Source organism: Bos indicus x Bos taurus, chromosome 7, assembly GCF_003369695.1.
Source record: "Bos indicus x Bos taurus breed Angus x Brahman F1 hybrid chromosome 7, Bos_hybrid_MaternalHap_v2.0, whole genome shotgun sequence".
Classification (NCBI taxonomy): Eukaryota; Metazoa; Chordata; class Mammalia; order Artiodactyla; family Bovidae; genus Bos; species Bos indicus x Bos taurus.
The window spans coordinates 58,349,127-58,377,082 of NC_040082.1; the positions used below are offsets into that span (position 1 = coordinate 58,349,127).

General features: G+C 44.9%; 2 protein-coding genes across 12 annotated transcripts in view; both read right to left on the reverse strand.

The window, feature by feature from the left end:
- The window catches only part of LOC113895237 (protocadherin gamma-C4), a 182,256-nt gene that overhangs the window by 142,692 nt on the left and 11,608 nt on the right, over positions 1-27,956 (reverse strand). Inside the window, exons 1-2 of one of the 11 annotated variants that reach the window (XM_027546165.1) lie at positions 12,136-13,789; positions 14-976 (exon numbers count right to left, since the gene is read on the reverse strand). The exons of 2 other annotated variants lie outside the window; for them this stretch is intronic. In XM_027546165.1, coding sequence (XP_027401966.1) covers positions 14-976; positions 12,136-13,767 — 2,595 coding nt within the window. In that variant the 5' untranslated portion in view covers positions 13,768-13,789. Of the gene's footprint in view, positions 1-13; positions 3,558-5,952; positions 10,783-11,172; positions 13,879-15,440; positions 18,744-24,981; positions 27,591-27,956 lie in introns of those variants that run through there. 8 more of the 11 variants (XM_027546193.1, XM_027546194.1, XM_027546162.1 and 5 more) reach the window with 8 other exon arrangements.
- On the reverse strand, positions 19,666-22,543 carry LOC113895239 (protocadherin gamma-B1-like). Its single transcript, XM_027546200.1, has one exon. It carries the CDS (start codon positions 22,383-22,385, stop codon positions 19,947-19,949), a length of 2,439 nt encoding a protein of 812 aa, XP_027402001.1. The 5' UTR covers positions 22,386-22,543; the 3' UTR covers positions 19,666-19,946.

A 27,956-nucleotide genomic window follows, 5' to 3' on the forward strand; every position in this document is an offset into this window, starting at 1 on the left:
TGAAGTAACTCACCTGTTGCAAATTGACTGAATTAGAAGTCACTTGGGCATTGTCATTACTGGTACTTTCAAGACAAAAGGCTTCATTACATAGAAGGTCTTGTGGTGGAGCATTTTCAGGCTTTATATTGAGAAATTTAAACTCAGTCTTTGAGGAATGTGCGGCAGCACACAGATTGTAGGAATAAGGTAAAGTCCCTTCCCCATAGTTGGGGAGGACTCCAGGTCCAGTTTTGGAGCAAAAACTAGTTTGAAAGCAACTCCAAGTAGCAGGGTTGGAGGAGCGCCGCAAACTTAGGGCGACTGCCAGAATCACCGAGAGCAGGAAGAGCACGGAGATCAAGGCCAAGGCCACCACCAGATAAAACTGCAGCTCAGCCTGGGGGTCAGAGGGCGAGGGCCGGTCACTGAGGTCCGGCAGCGCCTCCTGCAGGCTGTCGGCGAAAACCAGGAGCAGCGTGGCGGTGGCCGAGAGGGGCGGCTGTCCCCCATCGCGCACAGCGACCAGCAGGCGCTGGCGGGCCGCGTCCCTGTCGCCCAAGGCCCGGGCCGTCCGCACCTCGCCTGTGCGCAGCCCCACGCTAAACAGTCCGGGCTCGTTGGCCTGCAGCACGTGGTAGGACAGCCAAGCGTTGTGTCCAGAATCGGCGTCCACCGCCACCACTTTGGTGACTAGGTAGCCGGGCTGCGCGGCGCGGGGCACCGTGTCGAAGAGCGCTGAGCCGTCGGGCCCCAGCGCCGGGTACAGCACCCTGGGCGCGTTGTCGTTGCGGTCGCCCACCAGCACGCGCAGGCTCACGTTGGAGCTGAGAGCGGGAGAGCCGTGGTCGCGGGCCTGCAGCGTCAGTTCGAAAACGCGTAGCTGCTCGTGGTCGAAGGCGCGCTGCGCGAACACCACGCCACTCTGCGGGTTCACGGACACGTAGGACGACAGCGCGCGTGGCTCCAGGTCGCTGGCCACGATGGAGTAGGAGACCTGGCCGTTGGACCCCAAATCGGGATCCGAAGCGTTAACTTGGGCGATGGAAGTGCCAGGTGGGTTGTTTTCTGGCACATGGACCACGTAGGAGGCCTGGTGGAAAAGCGGAACGTTGTCGTTGACGTCCGCGACTTTCAAGGTGACACTTCTTTTAGAGGAAAGGGGCGGCTTGCCTTTGTCCGTAGCTGTTATAGTGACATTGTATTCTGGAGTCTTCTCTCGATCTAAGACTCTTTCAGTCACCAGCTTGTATGTGTTTTTTGTATCTTGAACTATTTTAAATGGGAAATTTCCTTTTATTTGGCATAAGACTTCCCCATTAAACCCAGAATCTAGATCATGTGTTTTGATCAAAGCAACAACAGTCCCAAGCTCAGTGTCTTCTTTTATATATTTAGATTCAGAATCCAGGGTTATCTCAGGAACATTGTCATTTTCATCCAAAATGTCTATTTGTATTTTGCAGTGGGCAGTGTGATGTCCACCATCCTTTGCTTCCACCCCAATCGTGTATCTCTCTCTCTCTTCAAAGTCCAGTCCTCCAACGGTGGTGAGTTCCCCTGTTTTACTGTCCAGCTTGAACAGTTGTCTTACTGCCTTGTCAACGTTAATAAAAGTGTAGGCGATCTCGGCATTGATGCCCTCATCCAAGTCAGTGGCCCTCACTCTTAGCACAGAGGAACCCAGGGGTAGGTTCTCTGGAACACTGACCCTGTACACGTCCTGGGTGAACACTGGGGGGTTATCATTTGCGTCTGCCACAACTACCCTGATCTGGGTAGTGCAGCTTCTGGCTGGCTCACCCCCATCCACAGCCATGAGGACCAGGTGGTGGCAGGACTGCTCTTCTCTGTCCAGAGGAGCCTTCACTACCAGTTCCGGGTATCTACTGCCGTCTGGGTTCTCCTTCTGGATCAAAGAGAAATGGGGGTCAGGGCTGAGGTAGTACTGCTGCAGGGAATTGACACCTACATCTGAATCTTGTGCAGATTCCAGGGCAAAGGTGGCTCCAGTTGGGGTCATTTCACTGATTTCCAGCTCAGTGACATTTTGGCTAAAGGTCGGTGGGTTGTCGTTGACATCCTGAATCTCCACGGTTATATGAAAAAAGTTCAAAGGCTTTTCAGCGACCATTTCTAATTCCAGAACACACGTTGATTTCCTGCCACAAACCTGCTCTCGGTCTATACGGTCGCTCACAAGTAAGTCTCCGTTATCGGTGTTCACTGTGAAGAATTTCTTCTCTGCACTAACCCGCAGGTTCCGAGTAGGCAAATCTCGCAGGCCAAGCCCCAGATCCTTGGCGAGGTTCCCCACCAGCGAGCCCCTGGCCAGCTCCTCTGGAATAGTGTAGCGGATTTGCTCTGAAAGCGCCGGGCGGAACAAAGACAGCAGGAAGAGAAACAGCATTCGCCTCCGCCCAGCCTGGAGCTTCGGTCCCAAGCGGTGTCCCATCCCACCCTCCGCGCCTTTGCCTTTCTGATTCAGAAGAGCTGTGACCGCTAAATTATCCCAAGGACTTCTGAGCAGGAGAGACTCCTTGACAGGTCTTGACAGACCGATTCTCGCATAGATATTTCCGCCGCAGAAAACCTGAAAGTGCACAGATCTCGCGATTTCGCGGTCCACAGGAGATTCCTTTGCGTCAGAAGGAGCCGATACTTTTTGTTCAGCACTAGGCAACAGCGGCACCCCGCGACTCGGCTGCAGAACTGCGTTAGTGATTACTAAATCAGCTCCAAATACAGAGCCGGCTAGAAGACAGGTCCATTGTGTCCTGATATAGATACTCATTTGTCCCATGCTATAAGGATTTTAGCCTTTCAAATATTTAATATATCTTCTTTCTCTCTATAATTTCTTCGAACTTGAACTTTATGCCTCCAAATCAGGTGATTTTTATTCCTCAAAGCCAGAGGTATCTTGCTGAAGATGTTTATTGGCGTCATCGTGCTTTTAGTTTCCATTTCATACAGTAGCCATAATAACATCTTTCCTGTGTGCCTTAGTAAAATTGAGGACCAAATAAAATAATATCCGGAAAGTGACACAAATGAAAGTGGTGGCAGAAAGTATAATATTAAAATTCATGAAATATCTTGATATGTATTGTTATTTCGCTCTTTCTTTCCTTCTAACTTATAAAAGTTATAAATCTCACAGCTTTTAGTTTTAGTAAAGATAGATGTTATAATCTTCTTCAGATAATTGATGGATAGCAAGGAGACTGGTTGTCCTTATAAAACAGAAGTATGGTAAGAAGCAAGAAACTCTCTTTTCCTTAGTTTCCAAGTCTATTTTTATTAAATGACCATAATTTTAAAACTATTTCACTAAGCTTATTTTTTTCCACACTATGTTACCATTGTCTTTAATTGTACTGTTTCTTCTTATGTAGCTCAGCAATGGTGAATTATTTGGATTTTGGAAGTGAAGTATGAATCCTCATAAAGATATATTCCAGAGAAAGTGATCTACGTAGTCCACTTTTTCTTGGTTGCCTTTCAACTATCTGATTATCTCAACTCTTTGTTATAGACACTCTTCCATATCAATAAGCACTCCAATTTCCATGTTTCTGATAGGTGAATATTAGAATATTAATTCAGAAATAGTTTTTTAACCACATAATACATTATCATTATAAAGCTTAGAAGATGTATAACAATGTAGAACTCATCTTATAGTGGAAAAACTGATTTATCCAGGATGCTAAACAGAAATTCACTGGTATCTCTAATACGAACATAAAATAACAAGACTTTGCTTCAAAATATGACTGAGCAAGTGCCCCCCTGTCTTTTCTTTTCTTTTTTTTACCACTGTATGAACACTTCAGTTAGTACAGGGAAGTTTTTTTCAGAACACATATGAAACTAAAGATTCAAATATTTAAGACTATAGAGTATACATAGTATAGACACTCACAGTGTGTAGATCAAACATTTTATTATGTAAAGGCTATTGAAGGTTATAGAGATATAGAAAATATTTTTTCCCATTGCATGAAAAAGAGTCTAGAGCATATACCCAAATCTATACAGTATTCTTTTACTTCAAAAATAATGAAAAGTGAGTTTTCATGCATGAGTGAATGGCATCTGTACCTATCACAGAGATACGTCTCTTGCTACTCTTTGGATGAATTCACTATTCAGTGAGTCTGCACATTGTATGCAGTGAGGTCAAAATTACCCATATATAATTAGATTCCCTTCATATAAATATTAAAAAAGAAAAATCAAGTGGTCTCACATTCCCAAATGCATGATAACCCTTTCATGTTATTAAGTAATGTAACCCATAGGTCTGTTAATAATATTCCCATTTTCCCTGTTTATTCATAATTTGCAGCTGATGTTCAAGTTGTTGAAAGTACAGAATTTAAAAGATTGAAAAATCTTTTTAAAAACAGATCTAAAAATCATCTCCAGCTAACCATATACAAAAATGAATAGGGCACACAATTCGTCCATTATATAAGACATATTCATGAAATTTGAGACACACAGACCAGTAAGTCGTATTTCATCAGAAAAATCTCATAGTTTAAGATGAGTACATCCCTGAGAAATCCTTTTTAAATTTTCAAGTCTTTTTAAAGTTGTGTCAGTGAAGATTTAATTAACTATCAAGTTAGGAAGGAAAAAAAAGGGAATTTTATTCAAACCAAACTGAGGATTATAACCAAGGAAGCAGCTTCTCAGAAAGTTCTGAGAACTGCTCCACCTGTTAGAAGTTGAAGGCACAGTAATACGCATTTTTTTTAGAGACAAAGGATCATATATAAAAATAATGTACTGATACTTTGTGTAAAGTTCACCAAGGATCCATGGTCCAGGTAAGCAGTACAAAACAAGCAGAAAGTCACTGTGACCCCCTACAGAGCTGGGAAAGAGCACTATTCTTTTAAGAAGTTACACAGATAGCATCAGAAGAAAAAAATACTGATTTTTACAGCCAGGCAGGCATTCCCATCTCTGAGGAGCTCTGGTTAGCCTGTAATGCAGATATACGCTGCATATTAGGGAGGGAGGAGGATAAAACAAAGACAGAGGATTTTATCTTTAATTTCTCTTGTCCTGTCTTATTTCATCAGTTGAATTTTATTTCATTAATTGACTTTCCAAATACGGATCTTAAACTCTTGTAATAAAGTGGAACTGTACCTGCACTTTCAGAAATGCAAACATTTAGGTCCATATTGATCCTGAAAGGTGGAGGGGTGGTGTGTAACCAAAAGATGCCAAGCGTATGGCATATTTGTATTCAATGACTGTATCTAGTTGGAGATTTTAAACTGCATCACAGAATTTATTCTAAACCACAATTCAAAGGCTCCATCTTATTGAATTCCTCTCTCAACAAATACACAAGTCCAATTATTACATAATTTAACCCAAGCTTTCCAGATTTTAGAATGCCACAGATATTATCACTATAAATTTAATCTGTCTTTCTGATATTCATCATGTTTTCTATATTCTTCCACTTATTTATGCAAATTATTATTATTACTAAATTGCAGGTACTAAAATACCAATGCTGTGGAATACTTTTTCCAAACATATGTACTATGGTATTTAGGCAAATATTCAAAAGAGAACATTACATCCAACAATTAGGACTAATTAAACACCTATTAACAAACAGTTCTAGTATAAGAAAGTCTTTGGATAAAATGATTATGTATAGCCACTTTAAAAAAAAAATCCTTGCTTCACTTAAGCATCTGGAGATCAGCTAGAGTTTCTAAAATACCCACACATTATAGAAAGAAACATTAAACTCAAAATATAATGAGAAAACAAATGGAGAAAACATCAATTATCAAATTAAATCAAGTTCATCAGTAAATAAAGCAAATAAATAATGATTCACTACATAATTAAGCGATTTTGAATGTGGGAGAAAAATGATGAAAACAAATGAAGAAAATGCTCCAAGCATCCCTATTGAAAAAGAAAACTCACCTGAAGAACTTCTAGCTCTCTTTCCTTTGCGCTTATCTTCTCAGGTATCAGGAGAGGCTCGCTTTTCTCACAGCTCTCCTGGCTGATGAGCGTGTCTGCGTAGTTGGGCTGCGGGAAGATCACGTGACTCCCTCGAGAGTCCGCGGTGAGCGAGACCTCGTGCGAATAGGTCTGAAGGAAAGCCCGCACCCCGTCCACGCCCACAAAGTGAGAGGCGGGCAAGCCTGCCAACCCGCTGCCCGAAGCCTGCAGGGTGCGCGAAGTGTACCAGCGCCGCAGTCTGAGAGTCAGCAGCGCGATGACAAAGGCGAGGAAGACGCAGGAGACCGAGGCCACAGCCACCACCAGGTACAAAGTGAGCCCTGAGTCGTCAGGGTCAGTGGAGGGTTCGAGGCTGCCCAAGTCGGCCAGCACATCTGGGATGCTGTCAGCCACAGCCACCGTGAGCGTGACCGTGGCCGAGAGAGGGGGCTGGCCGTGATCTTGGACCACCACCACCAGGTTCTGCTTGATTGCATCTCTGTCCAGCAGCGCCCGCGCTGTGCGCACCTCGCCTGTGTGCAGCCCCACTGTGAAGAGTCCTGGCTCGCTGGCCTTGAGCAGGCGGTAGGACAGCCAGGCGTTCTGTCCTGAGTCTCTGTCCACTGCCACCACCTTGGTGACCAGGTAGCCAGGCTCTGCAGAGCGGGGTGCCAGCTCCACACCCGTGGAGCCATCGATGGGGAGGGCAGGATACAAGATTTCAGGTGCGTTGTCGTTCTGGTCCAGGATGAACAGGCTCAGGGACACATTGCTGCTGAGTGGAGGGTCTCCATTGTCACTGGCTGTCACCCACAGTTGCAGTTCTCTAACCTGCTCATAGTCAAAAGACCTCAGTGCATACAGGGCTCCCGTGTCAGAGTTGATGGACACATAGGATGACAGAGGCGTTCCCTGAAATTTGTCCTCAGCCAGAGCATAAGTGACCTGGGCGTTGTTGCCGCTGTCGGGATCGTGGGCATTCACAGAGAAGATCGAGATGCCTCTGGGGTTGTTTTCTGGGATGTAGGTGTAGTATGAGGTGTGAAGGAAAATGGGAGGGTTGTCGTTGATGTCTGCCACTTTCAGGAAGATGTGGTTTTCTGTAGACAGTGGTGGATTTCCACAGTCAGTGACAGTTACTGTGATGTTGTAATCTGAGATCTCTTCTCTGTCCAGGGCTCTAGTTGTCAATAAGTGATAGTAATTATCAACTGACTTTTCCAGTTTAAAGGGCAAGTTCCTGGGAATAGAACACACAATCTCGCCATTCTCTCCAGAATCACCATCATGTACGCTAAACAGCGCAATTATGGTTCCCGGAAGACAGTCTTCAGAGACGGTACTGGACAGAGAGGTGAGGAGTACTTCAGGCGCATTGTCATTCACGTCCTGTACTGTGATTAGTACCTTAGCGCTGGCAAGAAGAGCACCTCCATCCTGAGCTACCACTTCCATGTTATAGAATCTGGATTCTTCATAATCCAGTGGTTGCACAGTTGAGATTTCACCCAAGTTGGACTCAAGTTGGAAAGTCTCTGAAATTTTTTCTTCTTCATTGCGAAAAGAGTATGTCAATTTCCCATTTATTCCCTCATCTGGATCCGTAGCAGTTAGTGTGAGCAGCCGAGTGCCGACAGCTATGTTCTCTGGAACACTCACTCTGTACTCAGGTTGGGTGAACAGGGGAGCATTATCGTTTGCATCGAGGACCATCACGTGGATGTGCGTGGTACCAGAGAGTATGGGGTCTCCGCCATCTAGAGCTGTGAGGAGGAGATCGTGAACAGGTACTTTCTCGCGATCCAAGGGCTGTTCCAGTACCAGTTCTGGATATTTCTGTCCATCTCCTCCGCTTTTCTCATCCAAAGAGAAGTGTATATTGGAGCTGAGCTGGTACCTCTGGAGGGAGTTCACACCCACATCCGCATCTCGAGCGAAGGGAAGTACTAATGGTGTTCCCACTGCCGCATTTTCATTGACTTTTACTTTTACTTCCTCATCCCGGAAACGCGGGAAGTTATCATTAATATCGGTTATTTCTACTTCTACCCCATACATTTTCATTTTATTCTCAACCAAGATGTTAAAACTCACTAGACACCGCGCGCTCTGAGCGCAGAGCTCCTCCCGGTCTATCCTGTCTGCAGTGACTAAGCTGCCGCTTCGCGGATTCAGAGCAAAGAGTTGCGTCCTACCTCTGGAGACGATGCGGACTCCGCGCTCCTCCAGCTCCCGGGGCTCCAGCCCGAGATCCTTGGCGATGTTACCCACGAAGGAGCCTTTGTCCAGCTCCTCTGGTACCGAGTAGCGGATGTGCCCGGCCCCAGCTTCCCACAGCGTCCCCAGGAGAATGAAGAGCAGGAACGGCTCACTGCAGCCCCAACCCCTCAGTGGATCCGCCATTGCCTCTCTCAGACCAGTTTTCTCTTAGTCCTGGTTCCAGCCTGCTGTTTCCTTATTTCTCTAAAGCCAACGGGAACAATTCCCTTATGAGAAGAGAGGCGCGGGAGGGCGACTTCCCAGGAGCTTCTCTGATCGGCGCGTGTTTTGTGCGGAAGGAGCGGAGTCTGATCGCATCAGCGGCAGCTTTATTCCCACTTGGTGAACAGCGACGCTCAGAGTTCTAACTAGTTACTACACCAATTCTGTTTTCATGTCAAAAATGTTTAATTATATTTTATTTTTAATAATTTTCTGTATCCTTAATAGATTACATGACATTGTTTATATAAAAATAATATTTAATTCTGAAATAACAAAAGACTTCTACAAGATTAATTCTGAGATTAATATAATTATTCTTTTTTACTTTTTTAAAAATTCTTATTTATTCTTTGAAGAGAGAATTAAGTGATTAGAGGGTGTTCCTATTGTTCAAATGGGGCAGGTTTCTTCTTCTTTGGTTTATGGCAGAAACTCTGATGAACCATGCACATCATATAGATTGGAAAGGGACCAGACATAGATTTTGGTCTGGGGTGAGGGGTGGTTTGGAGATCAGGCAGAATTGGTTCTCCCCCGCTCTGCCTGTGAGAGAGTCACCTGGAGAGTCACTCGAGAGCTTGTTAGAAAGGAAATGCTGGTGGGCCCAGAACTGCTGATTCAGTTAGTCTGGAGTCAGGCCTGAGAATTGCACTTTTTACTATTTAAAAAAATGTTTTTATTTGGAGGATAATTGTTTTACAGTGTTGTGTTAGTTTCTAAATACAACACAAATCAGCCATAAGTATACATATATCCTCTCCCTCTCTTTTTTACTTCTTTAGAAAGTTTTATTTAATGTGCCATTGAGCCTATGCCCTTTATTCACTTACTTATATTGAGCCCATCTAATTAGGACATCAGAAGTTTTTGTAGGCTTTAAGATCTCATTTTTAATTAGGATATGTTTATGAAAATATGCCCATTTGTACATAAGAACACCAAAAAAACAATCCTAGCTCTCAATAGACCTTTGAAAAAAGGCCCACTGTATTATGCAAATTGTATTAGTTGTCATATGCAGAGGAAATAAAGGGTTTTTAGTTTTTTTTGCTTTTTGTTACTTCTGAAGTCTGAGAAAGTTTCAAGATTTTCACACTTGGCAGCTACACTATATCACATTGAGAGTTCGAGTTGAATTAACTATGCGTTATTTATATTTTCTAATTACTATGTCTGAGTTGGAGTTAGATGTTTTACAGTTACACCTGGGGAAAATCAGTATAGTGATTGTGGCTGAAAAGGATTTAGTTCATCACCCAAACAGAAAAACAAGTCCAGATACTTATCATTGAGCAGGCAGTAAGTGGCCTTTCTATTAAGACAGATATTTAATGTTATCATCTTTATATGATAGCAAAAAAGAAATATGTCATGACTAAAAAGAAAGGTGATTTCAGAGAGTCCATTAAGTGAGAGAGCAATTTTTACTTAAAGACACCTCACAGGAAAATGAAGAAAATAAAAGTATTTTACATTTATATCTAGAAAACTTTAAAAATGAAGTTTTAAGTAAACTGTGAGAAAAGGTCACAAAAATTTTCTCAATGTATGATTTTTCAAAAGAGCAATTTGTTACTGTACATGACAGAGAAAACATTTCTCCCATTTATTAAACACATTCTTATTAGCAGACACTGCATACCTCAAACTTTGCATGACCTTTTAAAATAGATCTGGGATCCCAAGACACTTAGCTTGTAAAGATGCTTAGAGTGCTGGTGTTCATGTCAGTCCTACCTATGCTCTGCTGTTGACAGGCCATATCATTGACTAAAATTCTTCTTTCTTGGGTTCTCAGTTTTCCAAACTAGTGAGATTGGGAGATCTCTTTACTCTTAAGTACTATACTTCTAAGAGGAAGCATAGCTAAAACGAATGAAACTAATATAAAGACTCTGAAGGAAAAACAAAGAGCTTAAGTTCTCAACAGTTATAAACTTCCAGAGGGAAGGAACGTAAAGATGAGGAAGAAACCAAAGTATCTTATGTAGAAAAGTTTGTAACTATGGGTAAATAAGGGGCTTCCCAGGTGGCTCAGTGGTAAAGAATCTGCCTGCCAATGCAGGAGATGCAAGAGGTGTGAGTCCGATCCCAGGGTCCTGAAGATCTCCTGGAGAAGGAAATCATAACCTACTCCAGTATTCCAGGATAATCCCAAGGACAGAAGAACATGGTGGTCTACATCCATAGAATCGTAAAGAGTTAGACACGACTGAACAACTGAGCACCCACACGGATAAATAAATCCCACCCATAAGATAGGCTGCTGCTGCTGCTAAGTCACTCTGTGCGACCCCAGAGACGGCAGCCCACCAGGCTCCCCCATCCCTGGGATTCTCCAGGCAAAACACACTGGAGTGGGTTGCCATTTCCTTCTCCAAGGCATGAAAGTGAAAAGTGAAAGTGAAGTCGCTCAGTCCTCTCCGACTCTTCGCAACCCCATGGACTGTAGCCTACCAGGCTCCTCCCCTCCACCCATGGGATTTTCCAGGCAAGAGTACTGGAGTGGGTTGCCACTGCCTTCTCCATAAGATAGGCAACCTATGTCAAAGATTTGCTTAAATAAGACTAAGACGTTTAGGCAAAAAAAAAAAAAAAAAAAATTAAATTCTACCTACAAAACAATGAAATATGAATTGAAGACTTCTACTCCACTCAGGTGATTTATTAAGAAACATTGAAACCGCAAAATAAGTGAATTGAATTAAAACTCACCTTTAAAATAGTATCCGAGGCAAATGGGACACCAGCATCTCCATGATTAGTACTTGGCACCCAAGAGGCATCTTCGCAGAGGAGATCCTGAGGGGGAACCACTTCTGGGGTGATATTGAGAAAATTAAATTCCGTCTTAGCTGATTGAGAGGCAACGCACAGATTGTAGGAATAGGGCAACGTTCCCTCACTGTAGTGGGGGAGAACTCCAGGTGCAGACTTGACACAGAGACCAGGCTTAAAGCAGCCCCAAGCAGCAGGGCTGGAGGAGCGTCGCAGGTGCAGGGCGACCGCCAGAATCACCGCGAGGAGGAAAAGCACCGAGATCAAGGCCAAGGCCACCACCAGGTAAAACTGCAGCTCAGCTTGGGGGTCAGACGGCGTGGGCTGGTCGCTGAGGTCCGGCAGCGCCTCCTGCAGGCTGTCGGCGAAAACCAGGAGCAGCGTGGCGGTGGCCGAGAGGGGCGGCTGTCCCCCATCGCGCACAGCGACCAGCAGGCGCTGGCGGGCCGCGTCCCTGTCGCCCAAGGCCCTCGCCGTGCGCACCTCGCCCGTGCGCAGCCCCACGCTGAACAGTCCGGGCTCGCTGGCCTGCAGCACGTGGTAGGACAGCCAGGCGTTGTGTCCAGAATCGGCGTCCACCGCCACCACTTTGGTGACTAGGTAGCCGGGCTGCGCGGCGCGGGGCACCGTGTCGAAGAGCGCCGAGCCGTCGGGCCCCAGCGCCGGGTACAGGACCCTGGGCGCATTGTCGTTGCGGTCGCCCACCAGCACGCGCAGGCTCACGTTGGAGCTGAGCGCTGGCGAGCCGTGGTCGCGGGCCTGCAGCGTCAGTTCGAAGGCGCGAAGCTGCTCGTGGTCGAAGGCGCGCTGTGCGAACACCACGCCGCTCTGCGGGTTCACGGACACGTAGGACGACAGCGCGCGCGGCTCCAGGTCGCTGGCCACGATGGAGTAGGAGACGTGGCCATTGGGCCCTAGGTCAGGGTCGGAGGCGCTGACATGCGCGATGGAAGCTCCAGGTGGGTTGTTTTCTGGCACGTGGACCACGTAGGAGGCCTGGTGGAAAACCGGAGTGTTGTCGTTGACATCTGCGATGTGCAGGGTGATGGTTATACTAGAAGAAAGGGGCGGATTACCTCTGTCGGTGGCCATTACTGTGATATTGTATTCTGAGATCTCCTCTCGGTCCAAGGTCTTGTCTGTTGTTAGCTTGTAATAGTTCTTCAAGTAAGATTTCAATATAAACTCGGCCTTTCCCAAAATTTGGCAGTAAACTTCCCCATTTTCTCCAGAGTCTCTATCTTTAGTTTTTATCAAGGCGATCAGTGTTCCTGGTGGTGAATCCTCTGGTAGGGGAGTAAATACTGAAGTCACAATCATTTCAGGTGCACAATCATTCTCATCAAGAATGTCGACTTGGACACTGCAGTGGGCTGCTAGATCTCCAGGATCTTTCGCTTCTATACGGAGAGTGTAACTATTAGCAATTTCAAAATCAAAATCATCATTTGACGTGATTTCTCCTGTTCTTTGATTTAAGTTAAAAAACTGTTTCACTTGTTCATCCACATTATGAAAGGAGTAGGTGATCTCCGCGTTGACTCCTTCGTCCTGATCGGTGGCTGTCACTCGAAGTACTAAGAAGCCAGGTGGCACACCCTCTTGCAGGCTGACTCTGTACACGTCCTGGCTGAACACCGGGGGGTTATCATTGGCATCTGTAACTTGGATTTGGATCTGGGTGGTGCCACTCTGGGGTGGGTCCCCACCGTCTACAGCTGTCAGTAGCAGTTGATGAAAATTCTGCTCTTCTCTGTCCAGAGAATGTTTCAGAATCAGCTCAGGATATTTATGTCCATCTGGAGTCTGTATCTCTCTGAGATCAAAGTACTCATTGCCATTAAGGTAATATCTTTGCAGTGAATTAGGACCAGCATCCGAATCTAGTGCCGGGTCTAGTGGAAATGTTTTACCTGGCTTAGTGGATTCTCCAATTTTTAAATCAATCTTACTCTGTTTGAATAGCGGAGTATTGTCATTTATATCCTCTACTATTACTGTTACGTGGAAAATATTAAGTGGGTTTTCGGCGACAGTATCGAAATCTAGAACGCACAGAGGCTTCCTCCCACAAATCTCTTCTCGGTCTATTCTGTTACTCACAAGTAATTCACCGCTTTCAGGTTTTACAACGAAATATTCCTTCTCCGCGCTAATCCGCAGCTTCCTGGCCGACAAGTCCGGGACACTGAGCCCTAGATCTTTAGCGAGATTTCCTACAACCGAGTTTTTGGCCAGCTCCTCGGGAATTGAGTAGCGAATTTGGTTTGGGAGAGCCCCGCGGAATAAAGATAGCAGGAACAGTAACAGTACCTGCCGCCACCGCGTCCGGCCGCTCGTCTCAGTGCTCAGCCTCATCCCGTCTCCCTCCACTGCTGCTCTGCTTCTTGGTCGGGAGGAGAAATAAGCCCTCCGGGGTGGCAAAATCCGGGGTAGGGTCACTTTTTCCTGCTTTTGTTTCTTGTATCCAAACCAGTACTGGCCTCCTCTGTTTGAGCAGGAAGTCAACCTCTTAGAGGCTCCCAAATGCATCTCTGATTATCTTCTCTCCCTTCTTTTGACCTACAGCGACGCCCAGAGGTTTTTCCCAGAAACTGCACTAATGTGTTCTAAAGGTGTTGCAAAAAACTATTTTTTTTTCTCCTTTTTTAAAAAAAAAAAAACTTAAAAGGAATATTTGTTTTTAAATAGGCATACATTCATAAAGTTCCAGATTCAAAAGGTACACATGTCATGTTTTCCTGGCTCTCCCTCTCTTTAAACAACACATTTCTCTCAGGAGAAATCAGTGTTATGTTTTTAGAGTATTATTCCATTAGTGTGTTTTGTATCATTCAGTAGAATTTTATAAATGTTCTCCCTTTATAGGGAGACACAAAATGAAGTAAACAATATTCCATGTTCTACATCTTGCTTCTTTCACTCATTATGTCTTGAAGATAACATTTTCTGACAGTAGTACATAAAGAGGTTTCCTATTTTTTAATTTCTTATAGTTATGCACTAGCCCATCATATAATTGTGCAACAATTTAACCAGAAATATTATTTTATAAAAGAAACCCGATGTATACTCAAACAACAATGTATTTTTCATGTTATACTAGTTATAAATAACCTACCTACCTCCTAGGCACCGAAAAAAAAAAAAAAGTATCACTCTGATTCTAGAAATGCATTTTAAATGCAAGAATCCAAATATGTCTGTCATAGTCTCAGGACAAGTGATATTTCCAAATTATATTTTTAAGCTTCACTATTTTAAATGATCTCTCCTCACATACGATTTGCTTCTCAATATACATTTATTATCAGTATTTTCTTTTTCCACTCTCCATGCCAGTTACATGTATCATACACATTCTTCTTTTACTCTATGGATTGCACCACAATTTCCCATGAAGACAAAGGCATTTAGAAACTCAAACTCTTCTTCTTAAGCTTAATTGAGGCATAGTCCAATTAAGCTTTCCTTAGAAATCAAAAAGGGTCTCACAGTGATACCATAATAGGTAATTTAGAAGTTATTAAAATCACTTCTGCAATCTATTAAATATGAGTGGAATTAAATTGGTAATATTTTTGACAATCACCTGCACCAAAGAAATCATACATAGTCACTTCACATCACAAACTGTAAAATCACAATATGTGAAATGTACCAATCTGATTGAGAAATTATCCCTGTGAAAGTTATATCCAAAATTTAAATATATTCTCCAATATTTATAAGTTGTTATTGTTTAATCATAATGGAAAACACCTGTCTCAAAGGAAAGAGAAGCAAATTTCAAGCAAAACACAGTAGGGTGTAAAGAGGAAATTTAAAAATACTCAATAGAGATGAAACAATAGCCTCATACAAGAGAATGTGTTAATATGAATTTACACAATTGCTTCCTATTTTACAATTCTAGTCTATCCTTTCAGTAATGCCTAAAGAATAATGGCTTTAAAGATGTGAGATGTTACAAGTATAAAATTAAGAAATTGCTACTGACAGTGTAACCAAATGAAGGTTACAAAGGATAAATAACAACTGAAGAATCATCTGTCTTTCCACTTTAAAGCAACAGAATACAAAAAAAAAAGTGTTTTATTGATCTATATATGTACACACACACACACACATATATATATGAAATATAATTGGAGACATTTATGGAGTTCTCTCCCTACGTTTCAGTGTGGCAAGATTTGACTCACCTGATTGAGACTGGATTCTCCTTTTGTTTCCAGTAAATCTTGAGATATCAGGAGAGGCTCGCTTTTCTCACAGCTCTCCCTACTGATGAGCGTGTCCGCGTAGTTCGGCTGCGGGAAGATCACGTGACTCCCCCGAGAGTCCGCCGTGAGCGAGACCTCGTGCGAATAGGTCTGCAGGAAAGCCCGCACCCCGTCCACGCCCACAAACTGAGACGCCGGCACGCCAGCCAACCCGCTGCCCGAAGCCTGGAACAGACGCGACGTGTGCCAGCGCCGCAGTCTGAGAGCCAGTAGCACAATGACAAAGGCGAGGAAGACACAGGAGACCGCGGCCACCGCCACCACCAGGTAGAGTGTGAGGCCTGAGTCGTCAGGGTCCACTGAGGGCTTCAGGCTGCCTAGGTCAGTCAGGATGTCTGGGATGCTGTCAGCCACAGCCACCGTGAGCGTGACGGTGGCCGAGAGAGGGGGCTGGCCGTGGTCCTGGACTGCCACCACCAGGCTCTGCTTGAGCGCGTCTCTGTCCAGCAGGGCCCGCGCTGTGCGCACCTCGCCCGTGTGCAGCCCCACGGCGAAGAGCCCTGGGTCACTGGCCTTGAGCAGGCGATAGGACAGCCAGGCGTTCTGTCCCGAGTCTCTGTCCACTGCCACCACCTTGGTGACCAGGTAGCCAGGCTCTGCGGAGCGGGGTGCCAGCTCCACACCCATGGAACCATCAGTGGGGAGGGCGGGGTATAGGATTTCGGGTGCATTGTCATTCTGGTCCAGCACAAATATGCTCACAGACACGTTGGTGCTGAGGGGTGGGTCCCCGCTGTCACTAGCAGTCACCAGTAGCTGCAGGTCTCTAACTTGCTCATAGTCAAAGGACTGCAAAGCATACATGACTCCAGTGTCCTTGTTTATAGAGACGTAGGTGGAGAGAGGCGACCCCTGCAGTGTGTCCTCAGCCAGAGAGTAAGTGACCCTTGAATTCTGGTTACTATCAGGGTCCTGGGCTGTCACAGAGAAGATGGAGGCTCCCCTGGGGTTGTTTTCTGGAATGTAGGCCATGTAGGAAGCATAAGGAAAGGCAGGTGGATTGTCATTGACGTCTGCCACATTTAGTGAGATGTATGTTTCTGTAGACAATGGCGGAGTTCCGTGGTCAGTGGCAGTTACAGTGATGTTATATTCTGACACCTCTTCCCTATCTAGAGCCCTGAGTGTCAACAACTGATAATAATTTCCATAGGTCTTTTCAAGTGTGAACGGCAGGTTATCCAGAATGGAACACGTGACAAGGCCATTCTCTCCTGAATCACTGTCATGCACATTGAAAAGTGCAATTACTGTGCCTGGGGAAGAAGTTTCTTGGATAGAGCTGGTGAGAGATGTAACTGTGACTTCTGGAGCATTGTCATTTACATCCAGAATTGTCACCAGCACCTTACTTCTGGCTCGGAGACCAGGTCCATCATGGGCTTCTACATCTATATCATAGAATCCAGAGTCCTCATAATCCAAACCTCCCAATATCGTTATGTCCCCAGTCAGAGAATTCAACTGGAATAGCTGGGATATTTTATCTCTTACTTTCCGGAAAGAATATGTGACTTCTCCATTGGCTCCTTCATCTGGATCAGTGGCTTTTACAGTGAGTAGCCTGGAGCCCACCGTCACATTCTCCCGCACACTGATGTGGTACTCGGGCTGAGTGAATACCGGGGCATTGTCGTTGGTATCCACAAGTGTTACAAGAATCCTGGCAGTGCCAGAGTAAACCGGGTCGCCTCCGTCAAAGGCGGTCAAAATGAGGTGGTGAACCGCCTCTTCCTCACGGTCCAGGGCGTGCTCCAGTACCAGCTCAGGATACTTAATCCCATCAGCTCCGCTTTGCACGTCTAGGGAGAAGTGGACATTCGAGCTGAGCTGGTAACCCTGTAGGGAGTTTATCCCTATATCCGGATCAAAAGCTTCAGGAAGAGGAAACCTTGTCCCAGGGTTTTCACTTTCAGCGACTTTTATTTCCCTTTGCTCTGCCCCAAAGTCGGGCGCATTATCATTAACATCAATTATTTCCACTTCAACTCCAAAAATCTTCACTTTGTCTTCTAAGAGAATCTCTAGGTTTACTACGCATTTGGGAGATCTGTCACAGAGCTCCTCCCGATCTATCCTGCCCGCGGTGACCAAGCTGCCACTTCGCGGGTTCAGAGCAAAGAGCTGCGTCCTACCTCTGGAGACGATGCGGACTCCGCGCTTCGCCAGCTCCTGGGGTTCCAGCCCCAGGTCCTTGGCGATGTTGCCCACGAAGGAGCCCTTTTCCATCTCCTCAGGCACCGAGTAGCGGATCTGTTCGGCCCGGATTTTCCACAGGGCCCCCAGGAGAACACAGATCCAGATTAGCCGGTTGCATCTTGGGCAGAAAGGAGGAGACGCCATGACAGCTCCGCGGCGGAATAGCTTGCGCGCTTGGGTGTTCCCTTGGTGGAGGCTTGGGGATTCCCAGGATCTTTGGGGTCTAGGATAAGGTGCTTTCACCGTTGGATGTTGGAGCTCTCGGGGGTCCTGTTCGAAGAAGCTTTCTAAAACCCCAAAGCCAGTGCGTTGTGATGCAGAAATCTTGTGGTACGGATTAAATTCCTGGTTCTTTTTTCCCCCGATTGGTGAACAGCGACACTCAGAGTCCTAACCTGTTACTGCAATCTATTCTTGGTAAAGAAAGGATCGCTTGTACACCATTTCTTTTCCGTGTTCAATTTTCTCCAAAATAATCAAAACCAAACATCTGCTGTTTAATTTGCAGTGAAAATCTATAATTGATCCAAAGCTTCCTGTACAGTAAGCCTGATAAAGTAATTTGTTTTTTCAGAGACAAGTTTTTTTGAAGAATTTTTCTACCTCTTTTAAGTTTGTTGCATTATTCTCATAGCTCAATTTCAATTTGCATTGCAAAAAGGATATGTTTACCCCTCCCCAAAAGCAAGGTTATACTTGAAAAATAGAAGAATAAATAGTTGAAAAGACAGTGTCCAAGAAGTTGGAGATCTGGGTTCTAGTCCCAACCTACACAGAAACAAGTTTTCTCACATGATTGACCCTTTAAAATCTGGGGCAAGTTTTTAATTCCCTTGTTAGAAAATATCTACTGTTTAGGAGCTAGTTTTACCCCTTTGCAAATGGGCTTGACAAATATGATAATAGCTTTGGGAAGGATATTTGTTCATTGATTTTATATAAGAAGATTTGAGACCACAGGTTATGTCTGTGAGGATCATGTTCACAGTGAGTCCTCAAACTCTAGAATAGCATATTTCATTGAGTATATACTCGAATAATTTTTCAATGCTTAACGAACGAGTCATTAATGAAGCTGCAAAACCTAAAACAAGGCATAAATAACTGATGTTAAAAGAAGTAATAAAGGTAAAAAGAAAAGTTAAACTGAAGCACTATAAAGAGCATATGGTGTTTCAGTGATCTTCTCCATATTAGGACACATCCAGAAGGTATTATCTTACTATTACTTATAACTTTAGTTTTGATTTTAGAAATAATTGGTAAAAAGGAAATATTTTAATAATTATATTATCATTGCATGTTTTATAGCTTTCTTATTAATGAATACTTAGAGCAGTTTACTAATCTGAGAAAATTTGAGATAAAGCAGCAAGTACTCAGTTCTTTAATTATTACTCACATAATATTTAGTTTCTAGAAATTACTCATAAATTTTGACCAGACTCAAAACTCCATTAATTATTCAGAGCTTTTAAAATTCTCTGACTTTGGAGAGTAGGTTGAAGGTATTTTTCACAGTCCTCAAAAAACCCACAACTTTCTGGGGGTTGGGAGGTAAAATATAATGTTTTGAAAAAAATTTGACTCACTTATCAGAAGTCTATGTTAAAAAATTATGGAAAAGTCTCTGTATGCAAAAAAATGTCCATTACATTCCTCATTATAGCAGTGACAAAGTAGATAGGGTACAAAAACTAATTATTTAAGGATGGTCAAGGAAATTACTCTTGACAGTTTACAAAATGGGAAAAAAGACCCAAAGTTAGTGATTCAAATATGAAACCTGTCAGTTTTTGCTATGTATGATAAAGCAAAAAGTGCTGAGACTTAATTATTGAAGGTTATATTAATACATCACAGAAAAAGATAAACAACTAAAATGTATTTGATGAAAATGAACAAAAATTTTAACTTAAGAAGAAAGAAATGTTAGTACGTTTAAAAAAAAAGGCACATTACACATCAACTATGTAAGGGCAGTGCTATTACTAAGGGCGGTGACAGAAAAAGCTGTTTTTAGCAGGATTTGCTGATGTATAGAAATGCCAAGAGTGCAAATTGAGAAGTAACAACCAGTAATAATTAACCATCAAGACTACTGAGCAATCAAGAAACCAATCTCAACCCATCCAACATACCTCCTCTCCCACTACCATCACTAGAACAGTGAACAAGGACCGAAATTAATGATGCACTATTGAAAATAAAATACAGCAATAAAATTTAATTAAGTCTGCAAAAACTCACGTGATGGGAAAAAGAGGAATCATAGGCGATTTGGGGATCTTCATTACTGGTACCTATATTCATAGAGGGATCTTCACCTAGCAGATCCCCAGGGGGAGCCGTTTCCAGGGTCACATTGTGAAAATTAAATTCTGTCTTAGCTGATTGTGAAGCAACGCACAGATTGTAGGAATAGGGCAATGTTCCCTCACTGTAGTTGGGGAGAACCCCAGGTGCAGACTTGGAACTGAGACCAGGCTTAAAGCAGCCCCAAGCAGCAGGGCTGGAGGAGCGTCGCAGGTGCAGGGCGACCGCCAGAATCACCGCGAGGAGGAAAAGCACCGAGATCAAGGCCAAGGCCACCACCAGGTAAAACTGCAGCTCAGCTTGGGGGTCAGACGGCGTGGGCTGGTCGCTGAGGTCCGGCAGCGCCTCCTGCAGGCTGTCGGCGAAAACCAGGAGCAGCGTGGCGGTGGCCGAGAGGGGCGGCTGTCCCCCATCGCGCACAGCGACCAGCAGGCGCTGGCGGGCCGCGTCCCTGTCGCCCAAGGCCCTCGCCGTGCGCACCTCGCCCGTGCGCAGCCCCACGCTGAACAGTCCGGGCTCGCTGGCCTGCAGCACGTGGTAGGACAGCCAGGCGTTGTGTCCAGAATCGGCGTCCACCGCCACCACTTTGGTGACTAGGTAGCCGGGCTGCGCGGCGCGGGGCACCGTGTCGAAGAGCGCTGAGCCGTCGGGCCCCAGCGCCGGGTACAGCACCCTGGGCGCGTTGTCATTGCGGTCGCCCACCAGCACGCGTAGGCTCACGTTGGAGCTGAGCGCTGGCGAGCCGTGGTCGCGGGCCTGCAGCGTCAGTTCGAAAACGCGTAGCTGCTCGTGGTCGAAGGCACGCTGTGCGAACACCACGCCACTCTGCGGGTTCACGGACACGTAGGACGACAGCGCGCGTGGCTCCAGGTCGCTGGCCACGATGGAGTAGGAGACGTGGCCATTGGGCCCCAGGTCAGGGTCGGAGGCGCTGACATGCGCGATGGAAGCGCCAGGCGGGTTATTTTCTGCCACGTGGACCACATACGTGGCCTGGTGGAAAACCGGAGCGTTGTCGTTGACATCGCGGATATATAGGGTGACGCTTGTACTGGAGGAAAGGGCAGGCTTGCCTTTGTCAGTGGCTGCGATGGTGACATTGTACTCTGCCTTCTGCTCTCGGTCTAGGGCACCATCAATCACTAGTTTGTAGTAATTCTTAGAGGTGGATTCTAATTTGAAGGGAACTTCTTCCTGAACATAGCATGTTACCAAACCATTTTGCTCAGAATCCTGGTCTTGAACTTTAATGAGGGCTATTACAGTTCCCAGGTCTGAGCCCTCAGGAATCTGGTTAGAGAAGGACATGAATGTCACCTCTGGGGCATTGTCATTCTCATCAACAATTTCAATCTGAACATTACAGTGAGCCGTGTGTACTCCTCCATCCTTGGCTTCAACACCCAACATGTATCTACTTGTCTCTTCAAAGTCCAATGTACCATTGGTTGTGATGTCACCAGTATTTGGATTGAGAATGAAGAGGAGGCTGGTAGTTGCTGGGGCATTGAGGAAGGCATAGGTGATTTCTGCATTAATGCCCTCGTCCTGGTCAGTGGCCATCACGTGCAGCACGGAGGTTCCCCAGGGCACATTTTCTTGGAGGCTAACCCTGTAAGTGTCCTGGCTGAACACTGGAGCATTATCATTGGCATCAGTGACCTGTATCCTGATCAGGGTAGTGCCACTTAGAGGTGGGTCCCCACCATCCATGGCAGTCAGGATTAAATGGTGGGAATTCTGCTGTTCTCTGTCCAGAGGTTTTTCCAGCAGTAACTCTGGGTATTTACTTCCATCAGGACTTTCCTTCATTGACAGAGAGAAGTGCTCATTGTGGCTGATGAAATATTTCTTCAGTGAGTTACCATCTACATCTGCATCTTGTGCAGAATCCAGAGGGAATTTTACCCCTGGTAAGGCTAACTCAGAGATTTCCAAGTCAATGCTTTTTGCAATGAAACGTGGTGCATTGTCATTAATATCTTGAATTGCAACACTTACATGGAAAATAGTCATTGGATTGTCAGCAACCATTTCAAATTCTACAGCACACTCAGATTTTCTCCCGCAAATCTTCTCTCGATCTATCCTGCCACTCACTAGCAAATCCCCATTCTCTGCTCTCACACTGAAAAAGTCCTCTGCACTAATCCGCAGTTTTCGAGCTGGCCACTCCTGGACACTGAGCCTTAGATCCTTGGCCAGGTTCCCCACCCATGAGCCCTTGTCCAGCTCCTCTGGAATAGAGTACTGGATCTGCTGGGAGATTGCCCCGAGCAACAATGACAGCAGGAAGAGAAACAGTACCTGACTTTTCATTGTTTCAGCTTTTCTGAAGCTCCTAAGCATTTCTTGAACTTCCTGGGAAGCTGCTCTTCAAGATGTCTCTGGAATGTTTAAATAATCAACACAGCACCCTGGACTTCTGTGATTTGAGGGTACGATTTGCAGAAGGTGCGTCTGCGTTCCGATGTGTACAGGACAAAGCAAGAAAGAAAACACTGCCGGCCACTCCTGCAGAACTGAAAACGTTTATCTTCCCTTTGGTCAACAGCGGCCCCAGGAGGTTGCCTGAGAAAACTGCATATTACCCAACTACCTATTCCTCAAAGTGTAAGCTCTTGAATCTATTAATATATATCTTGTCTTTTTATTTTTTAGAAAGAACAAACTATTCAAAATTTCCCTTCAAATCTGATATTGTCTAGATTTCCATCATCTTTTAAATGTTGCCATCATTTTATTCTTCTTTCTTCATTAAAGATTTTCCATAAAGCATACAGCTTTTATTTTGGAGGGCAAAAATATCTTCAGTGATTCTACTGTATTTATAAACACTGGCATGACTAGTATCATGACTAGTATGGATGTAACTAACTAGGTTATTGTTAGTGGATAAAAACATTTAATCTTTGGAAAACAGAGAAAGTAAAAATCCTAGACTTATTTTACTATATTGCTCAGCATTTTAACATATATGTAACCTTCCCATTAAGTACAAAGGAGCCTGACAGTTTGTTAAAGAGACCAATCTAGTATTTGAGCATACATCTGCTTTTATAAAACTAAATATTGTGTAAGTATATTTATTTTAGTGAAATCAGTGCTTTTTTTACTATATGATTTTATACACAAATACTCCTTAATGCAAATACTCAGTTCCAGTCAATTTATACATTAGTAAGTGTAATGAGTTTGATCACTGGTAAATCTTTGAGAGGAATCGAAAGTTCTTAGACACTCCCATTTTGAAACTTACGTATAATCCTTAAGCCAGTCTTAGGTAAGTAAAACAGACAGCACCTTTATTTCAAATGCACTACCAAATTAGATGCACAACCAAAAAATTTGTTGTTACCCTGCAGCTCTAATCCATACTCCTTTTACATTCCAGTCAAGACAGATTATTGTTTTCCTAAGACATCCTTTCCCTTGTTTGCCCTAGTTCATGTCTTGATACTTTCTGTTCCTTTTATTATAAACCCTCCTCCCCTTTTATTGTAATGAAGTCTTCAGTTCAGTTCAGTCAGTTCAGTTGCTCAGTCGTGTCCGACTCTTTGCGACCCCATGAATCGCAGCACACTAGGCCTCCCTGTCCATCACCAACTCCCAGAGTTCACTCAAACTCACGTCCATCTAGTCAGTGATGCCATCCAGCCATCTCATCCTCTGTCCTCCCCTTCTCCTCCTGCCCCCAATCCCTCCCATCCTTTTTAGTGAAAATGGCATGTCTGAGACCTCTTATTATCCATACAAATAGATGCCTTTGTACTCTATGTATTTTCCCAATATATGTGTAGGTTATATTTTATATTAAATTCTTAGAAAATTCTCTTAGTATCATAAAGATTTTTCCTAAAAAATATTCCAAAGGTAATGTGCCTTTTTTCCGCGATGCACTTGCAGGTTTGAGTGAGACTACACACTTCTCTGTTTTCAGCTATTTTGTTCAGGCTCTTTCGTCACCCACTTTTGAATGTTTCCCTTCGTAACACACTGAAGGAGAGATGTACTCCTTTGTTTAAGATCTAATGAAATCTATTTAGGCCTAATTTTGGATGACTCTGGTGTAACTTTATGGGTGAAAATAATTTAATAAATTTCAAAATGGGTCAACAATTTATAGCCCAAGAAAGTTGTAGGACTCCTGGGACTTCCCTGGTGCTCCAGTGGCTAACACTCCAAGCTCCCAATGCAGCAGGCCAGGTTGCATACCAGGTAAGGGAACTAGATCCCATATGCTACAAGGAAGATTGAAGATCCTGAGTGCTGTGACCAAGACCCAGTGCAGTCAAATAAATATAGAAATATTTTTAAAAAAAGTTTTAGGACTCCGTTTCCATGGTTGAAATGGACGGTCTGGAAATCTCTAAAGAGGCTAAGACATATCTCCTTACATTTTATAATCTGTCTCAAAGGACAAGGAATGCAACTCCAAGGCTCATAACTGTTTAGGCAATTGAGCTTCCCACCTTCAGAGAAAAGGCTGAAATCCATATGGATACACACAAATACACACACTTTAAGTATACCAAGTAGGGACTACATGCCAGGTAAAAGAATTTGACAAGCCTCTATATTTTTTACCCTGTTGTTTTTATGTTATCAGGATGAATCCAGTTTGGTCTGTCTTGGAAGGAGTTAAGCATCATATTATTAGAGCCTAAAATACTATATACTTGTTTATCAGGATAGGCTGGGTAGGCTGAAGTGACAAACTTCATCATTACAGCAATTTAAAATAAAAACATCTACTTATCACAGGTATACAAATCGGCAAGGAAGTGCAGCCCCACCACAATCCCAGAAGAGAGGAATACATTTAAACAAAAGAACCAATGACTACTTCATTGCTTTATTTTCAAATAAATGTGTATTAAAAATTTATAATAACCACATTGGCATAACTGTTCTTAAAAATATTAAAAGAAAGAAAGAAACTCACCTGGAGCTCGTTGGGGTCTCCTTTCATTACCAGTAAATCTTGAGATATCAAGAGAGGCTCGCTTTTCTCACAGCTCTCTTGACTGATGAGCGTGTCCGCGTAGTTCGGCTGCGGGAAGATCACGTGACTCCCCCGAGAGTCCGCCGTGAGCGAGACCTCGTGCGAATAGGTCTGCAGGAAAGCCCGCACCCCGTCCACGCCCACAAACTGAGACGCCGGCACGCCAGCCAACCCGCTGCCCGAAGCCTGGAACAGACGCGACGTGTGCCAGCGCCGCAGTCTGAGAGCCAGTAGCACAATGACAAAGGCGAGGAAGACACAGGAGACCGCGGCCACCGCCACCACCAGGTAGAGTGTGAGGCCTGAGTCGTCAGGGTCCACTGAGGGCTTCAGGCTGCCTAGGTCAGTCAGGATGTCTGGGATGCTGTCAGCCACAGCCACCGTGAGCGTGACGGTGGCCGAGAGAGGGGGCTGGCCGTGGTCCTGGACTGCCACCACCAGGCTCTGCTTGAGTGCGTCTCTGTCCAGCAGGGCCCGCGCTGTGCGCACCTCGCCCGTGTGCAGCCCCACCGCGAAGAGCCCTGGGTCACTGGCCTTGAGCAGGCGGTAGGACAGCCAGGCGTTCTGTCCCGAGTCTCTGTCCACTGCCACCACCTTGGTGACCAGGTAGCCAGGCTCTGCGGAGCGGGGTGCCAGCTCCACACCAGTAGAACCATCAGTGGGGAGGGCAGGGTATAGAATCTCAGGTGTGTTGTCATTCTGGTCCAACACAAATAGGCTCAAAGACACGTTGCTGCTGAGTGGAGGGTTCCCACTGTCACTAGCAGTCACCAGTACCTGCAGGTCTCTAACCTGCTCAAAGTCGAAGGAGTGCAGAGCATACAGGATGCCAGTGTCTGAGTTTATGGAGACGTAGGTGGAGAGAGGCGCCCCTTGGATGGTATCCTCAGTCAGTGCATAGGTAATGTGGGCATTCTCAATGCTGTCAGGGTCCTGGGCTGTCACAGAGAAGATGGAGGCTCCCCTGGGGTTGTTTTCAGCAATGTAGGCAGAATAGGAGTCATGAGTGAAAGCAGGTGGGTTGTCGTTGATGTCTGCCACATGCAGGGTGATGTGTGTGTCTGTGGACAGTGGCGGACTACCCCCATCTGTAGCTCTCAGAGTGATGTTATATTCAGACTCCTGTTCACGGTCCAGAGATCTGGTGGTCACTAAGCGGTAATATTGGTTTATTGATTTTTCTAAATTAAATGGCATATTTCCCAGGACAAAAACTGTGACCTGTCCATTTTGCCCGGAATCCCGATCATGCACGTTGATAAGGGCAATTTCCCTTCCAGCAGTTGACTCTTCTGGAACTGATTCTGTGAGAGAAGTAATTGTAACTTCTGGGGCATTGTCATTCACATCCAGAACTGTGACCAGAATCTTAGCTCTTGAAAGAAGACCTGGTCCATCTTGTGCTTCTATTTTAATTTCATAGAAAGTAGCATCCTCATAATCTAGATTTTTTAATATCGTTAAGTCCCCAGTCACTGAATTGAGATTAAAAATCTGAGCGATTTTCCCAGGCATTTTATCTAGTACATAGGATACTTGAGCATTGAATCCCTCATCAGGGTCAGTGGCATTCACTGTGAGCAGCCAAGTGCCTACCGGCAGGTTCTCTTGAACACTTACTCGATACTCAGGCTGGGTAAATACTGGTGGATTGTCATTTGCATCTAGAACTGTCACTTGGATGCCCAAATTGCCAGAGTGGACAGGGTCACCACCATCAGAAGCAGTGAGGACAAGTTGGTGAACTTTCTTTTCCTCCCGGTCAAGAGCCCGCTGCAGCACCAGCTCTGGATACTTGGCCCCATCAGTGACACTCTTCACAGCCAGGGAGAAGTAGTCATTGGGGCTGAGCTGATAGTTCAGTAGAGAGTTCGTGCCCACATCTGGGTCAAAGGCAGTCTTAAGTGGAAATCGAGTTCCAGGAACTGTTAGTTCACTAATTTTTATTTCCAATTCCTCCGTCAGAAAATCAGGAGCATTGTCATTAAGGTCTTTAATTTCTATTTCTACTTCAAAAATGTTCAATTTGTCTTCAACCAGGATGTTAAAACTCACCAGACACTGTGGACTCTGAGCGCAGAGCTCCTCCCGATCTATCCTGTCCGCGGTGACCAAGCTGCCGCTTCGCGGGTTCAGAGCAAAGAGCTGCGTCCTACCTCTGGAGACGATGCGGACTCCCCGCTCCGCCAGCTCCTGGGGCTCCAGCCCCAGGTCCTTGGCGATGTTACCCACGAAGGAGCCTTTGTCCAGCTCCTCTGACACCGAATAGCGGATCTGCCCGCATCCGGTCTTGCACAGCGTCCCCAGAAGCACGCAAAGCAGGGCCAGTCCTCCGCACTTTCTGAATCTCTGGTAATTGGTCATTTCCGTTTTGGTGAATTATTTTCTCTGAATTGGGTTCCAGTTTCCCAAGGCAGACTTCAGTCTTATTTTCTCAAGGAACGAAGACTTTCGTGGGCCTAATTTATAGGTCACAGAGCTGGCTGACTGACGGGGTGAGCTTTGAGGCAGCGTCAGATCTTCCGAGTGTGATTTGCTGGTTCTCTGCTCTTTGGAAACAAGGAAAAGGACTAGTTCTTCAGCGGCGTTTTCCTTCTTGAGTGGTGAACAGCGACGCTCAGAGGCATAACCGTTCACTGCACGCTCTGACAAATCTAAGAAATTTTTAAGTTTCCAAGCACCTGAAATTCTTTTTGTTCAGAGGTAATGAGCTCAGTTTTTGTTTTACATAACTGAATCACTATATGTCAAAAGATTTAAAGTATCTTCCTTAATAATCCATGAGTTAACCTGAATGCCACTAATATTGCTTCAAACACGCTGAAGTTACTGTTATGAAATGTTCAAAGTTTAAGAAGTGCACAGAAATATCAGTCATATTTATAAGGTATGCCTCTTGAAATCTGTCCTTCATA

Bases quoted from the DNA above. Each gene is read 5' to 3' on its own strand.
- LOC113895239 (XM_027546200.1), bottom strand. From the start codon at position 22,385: ATGCTTAGGAGCTTCAGAAAAGCTGAAACAATGAAAAGTCAGGTACTG.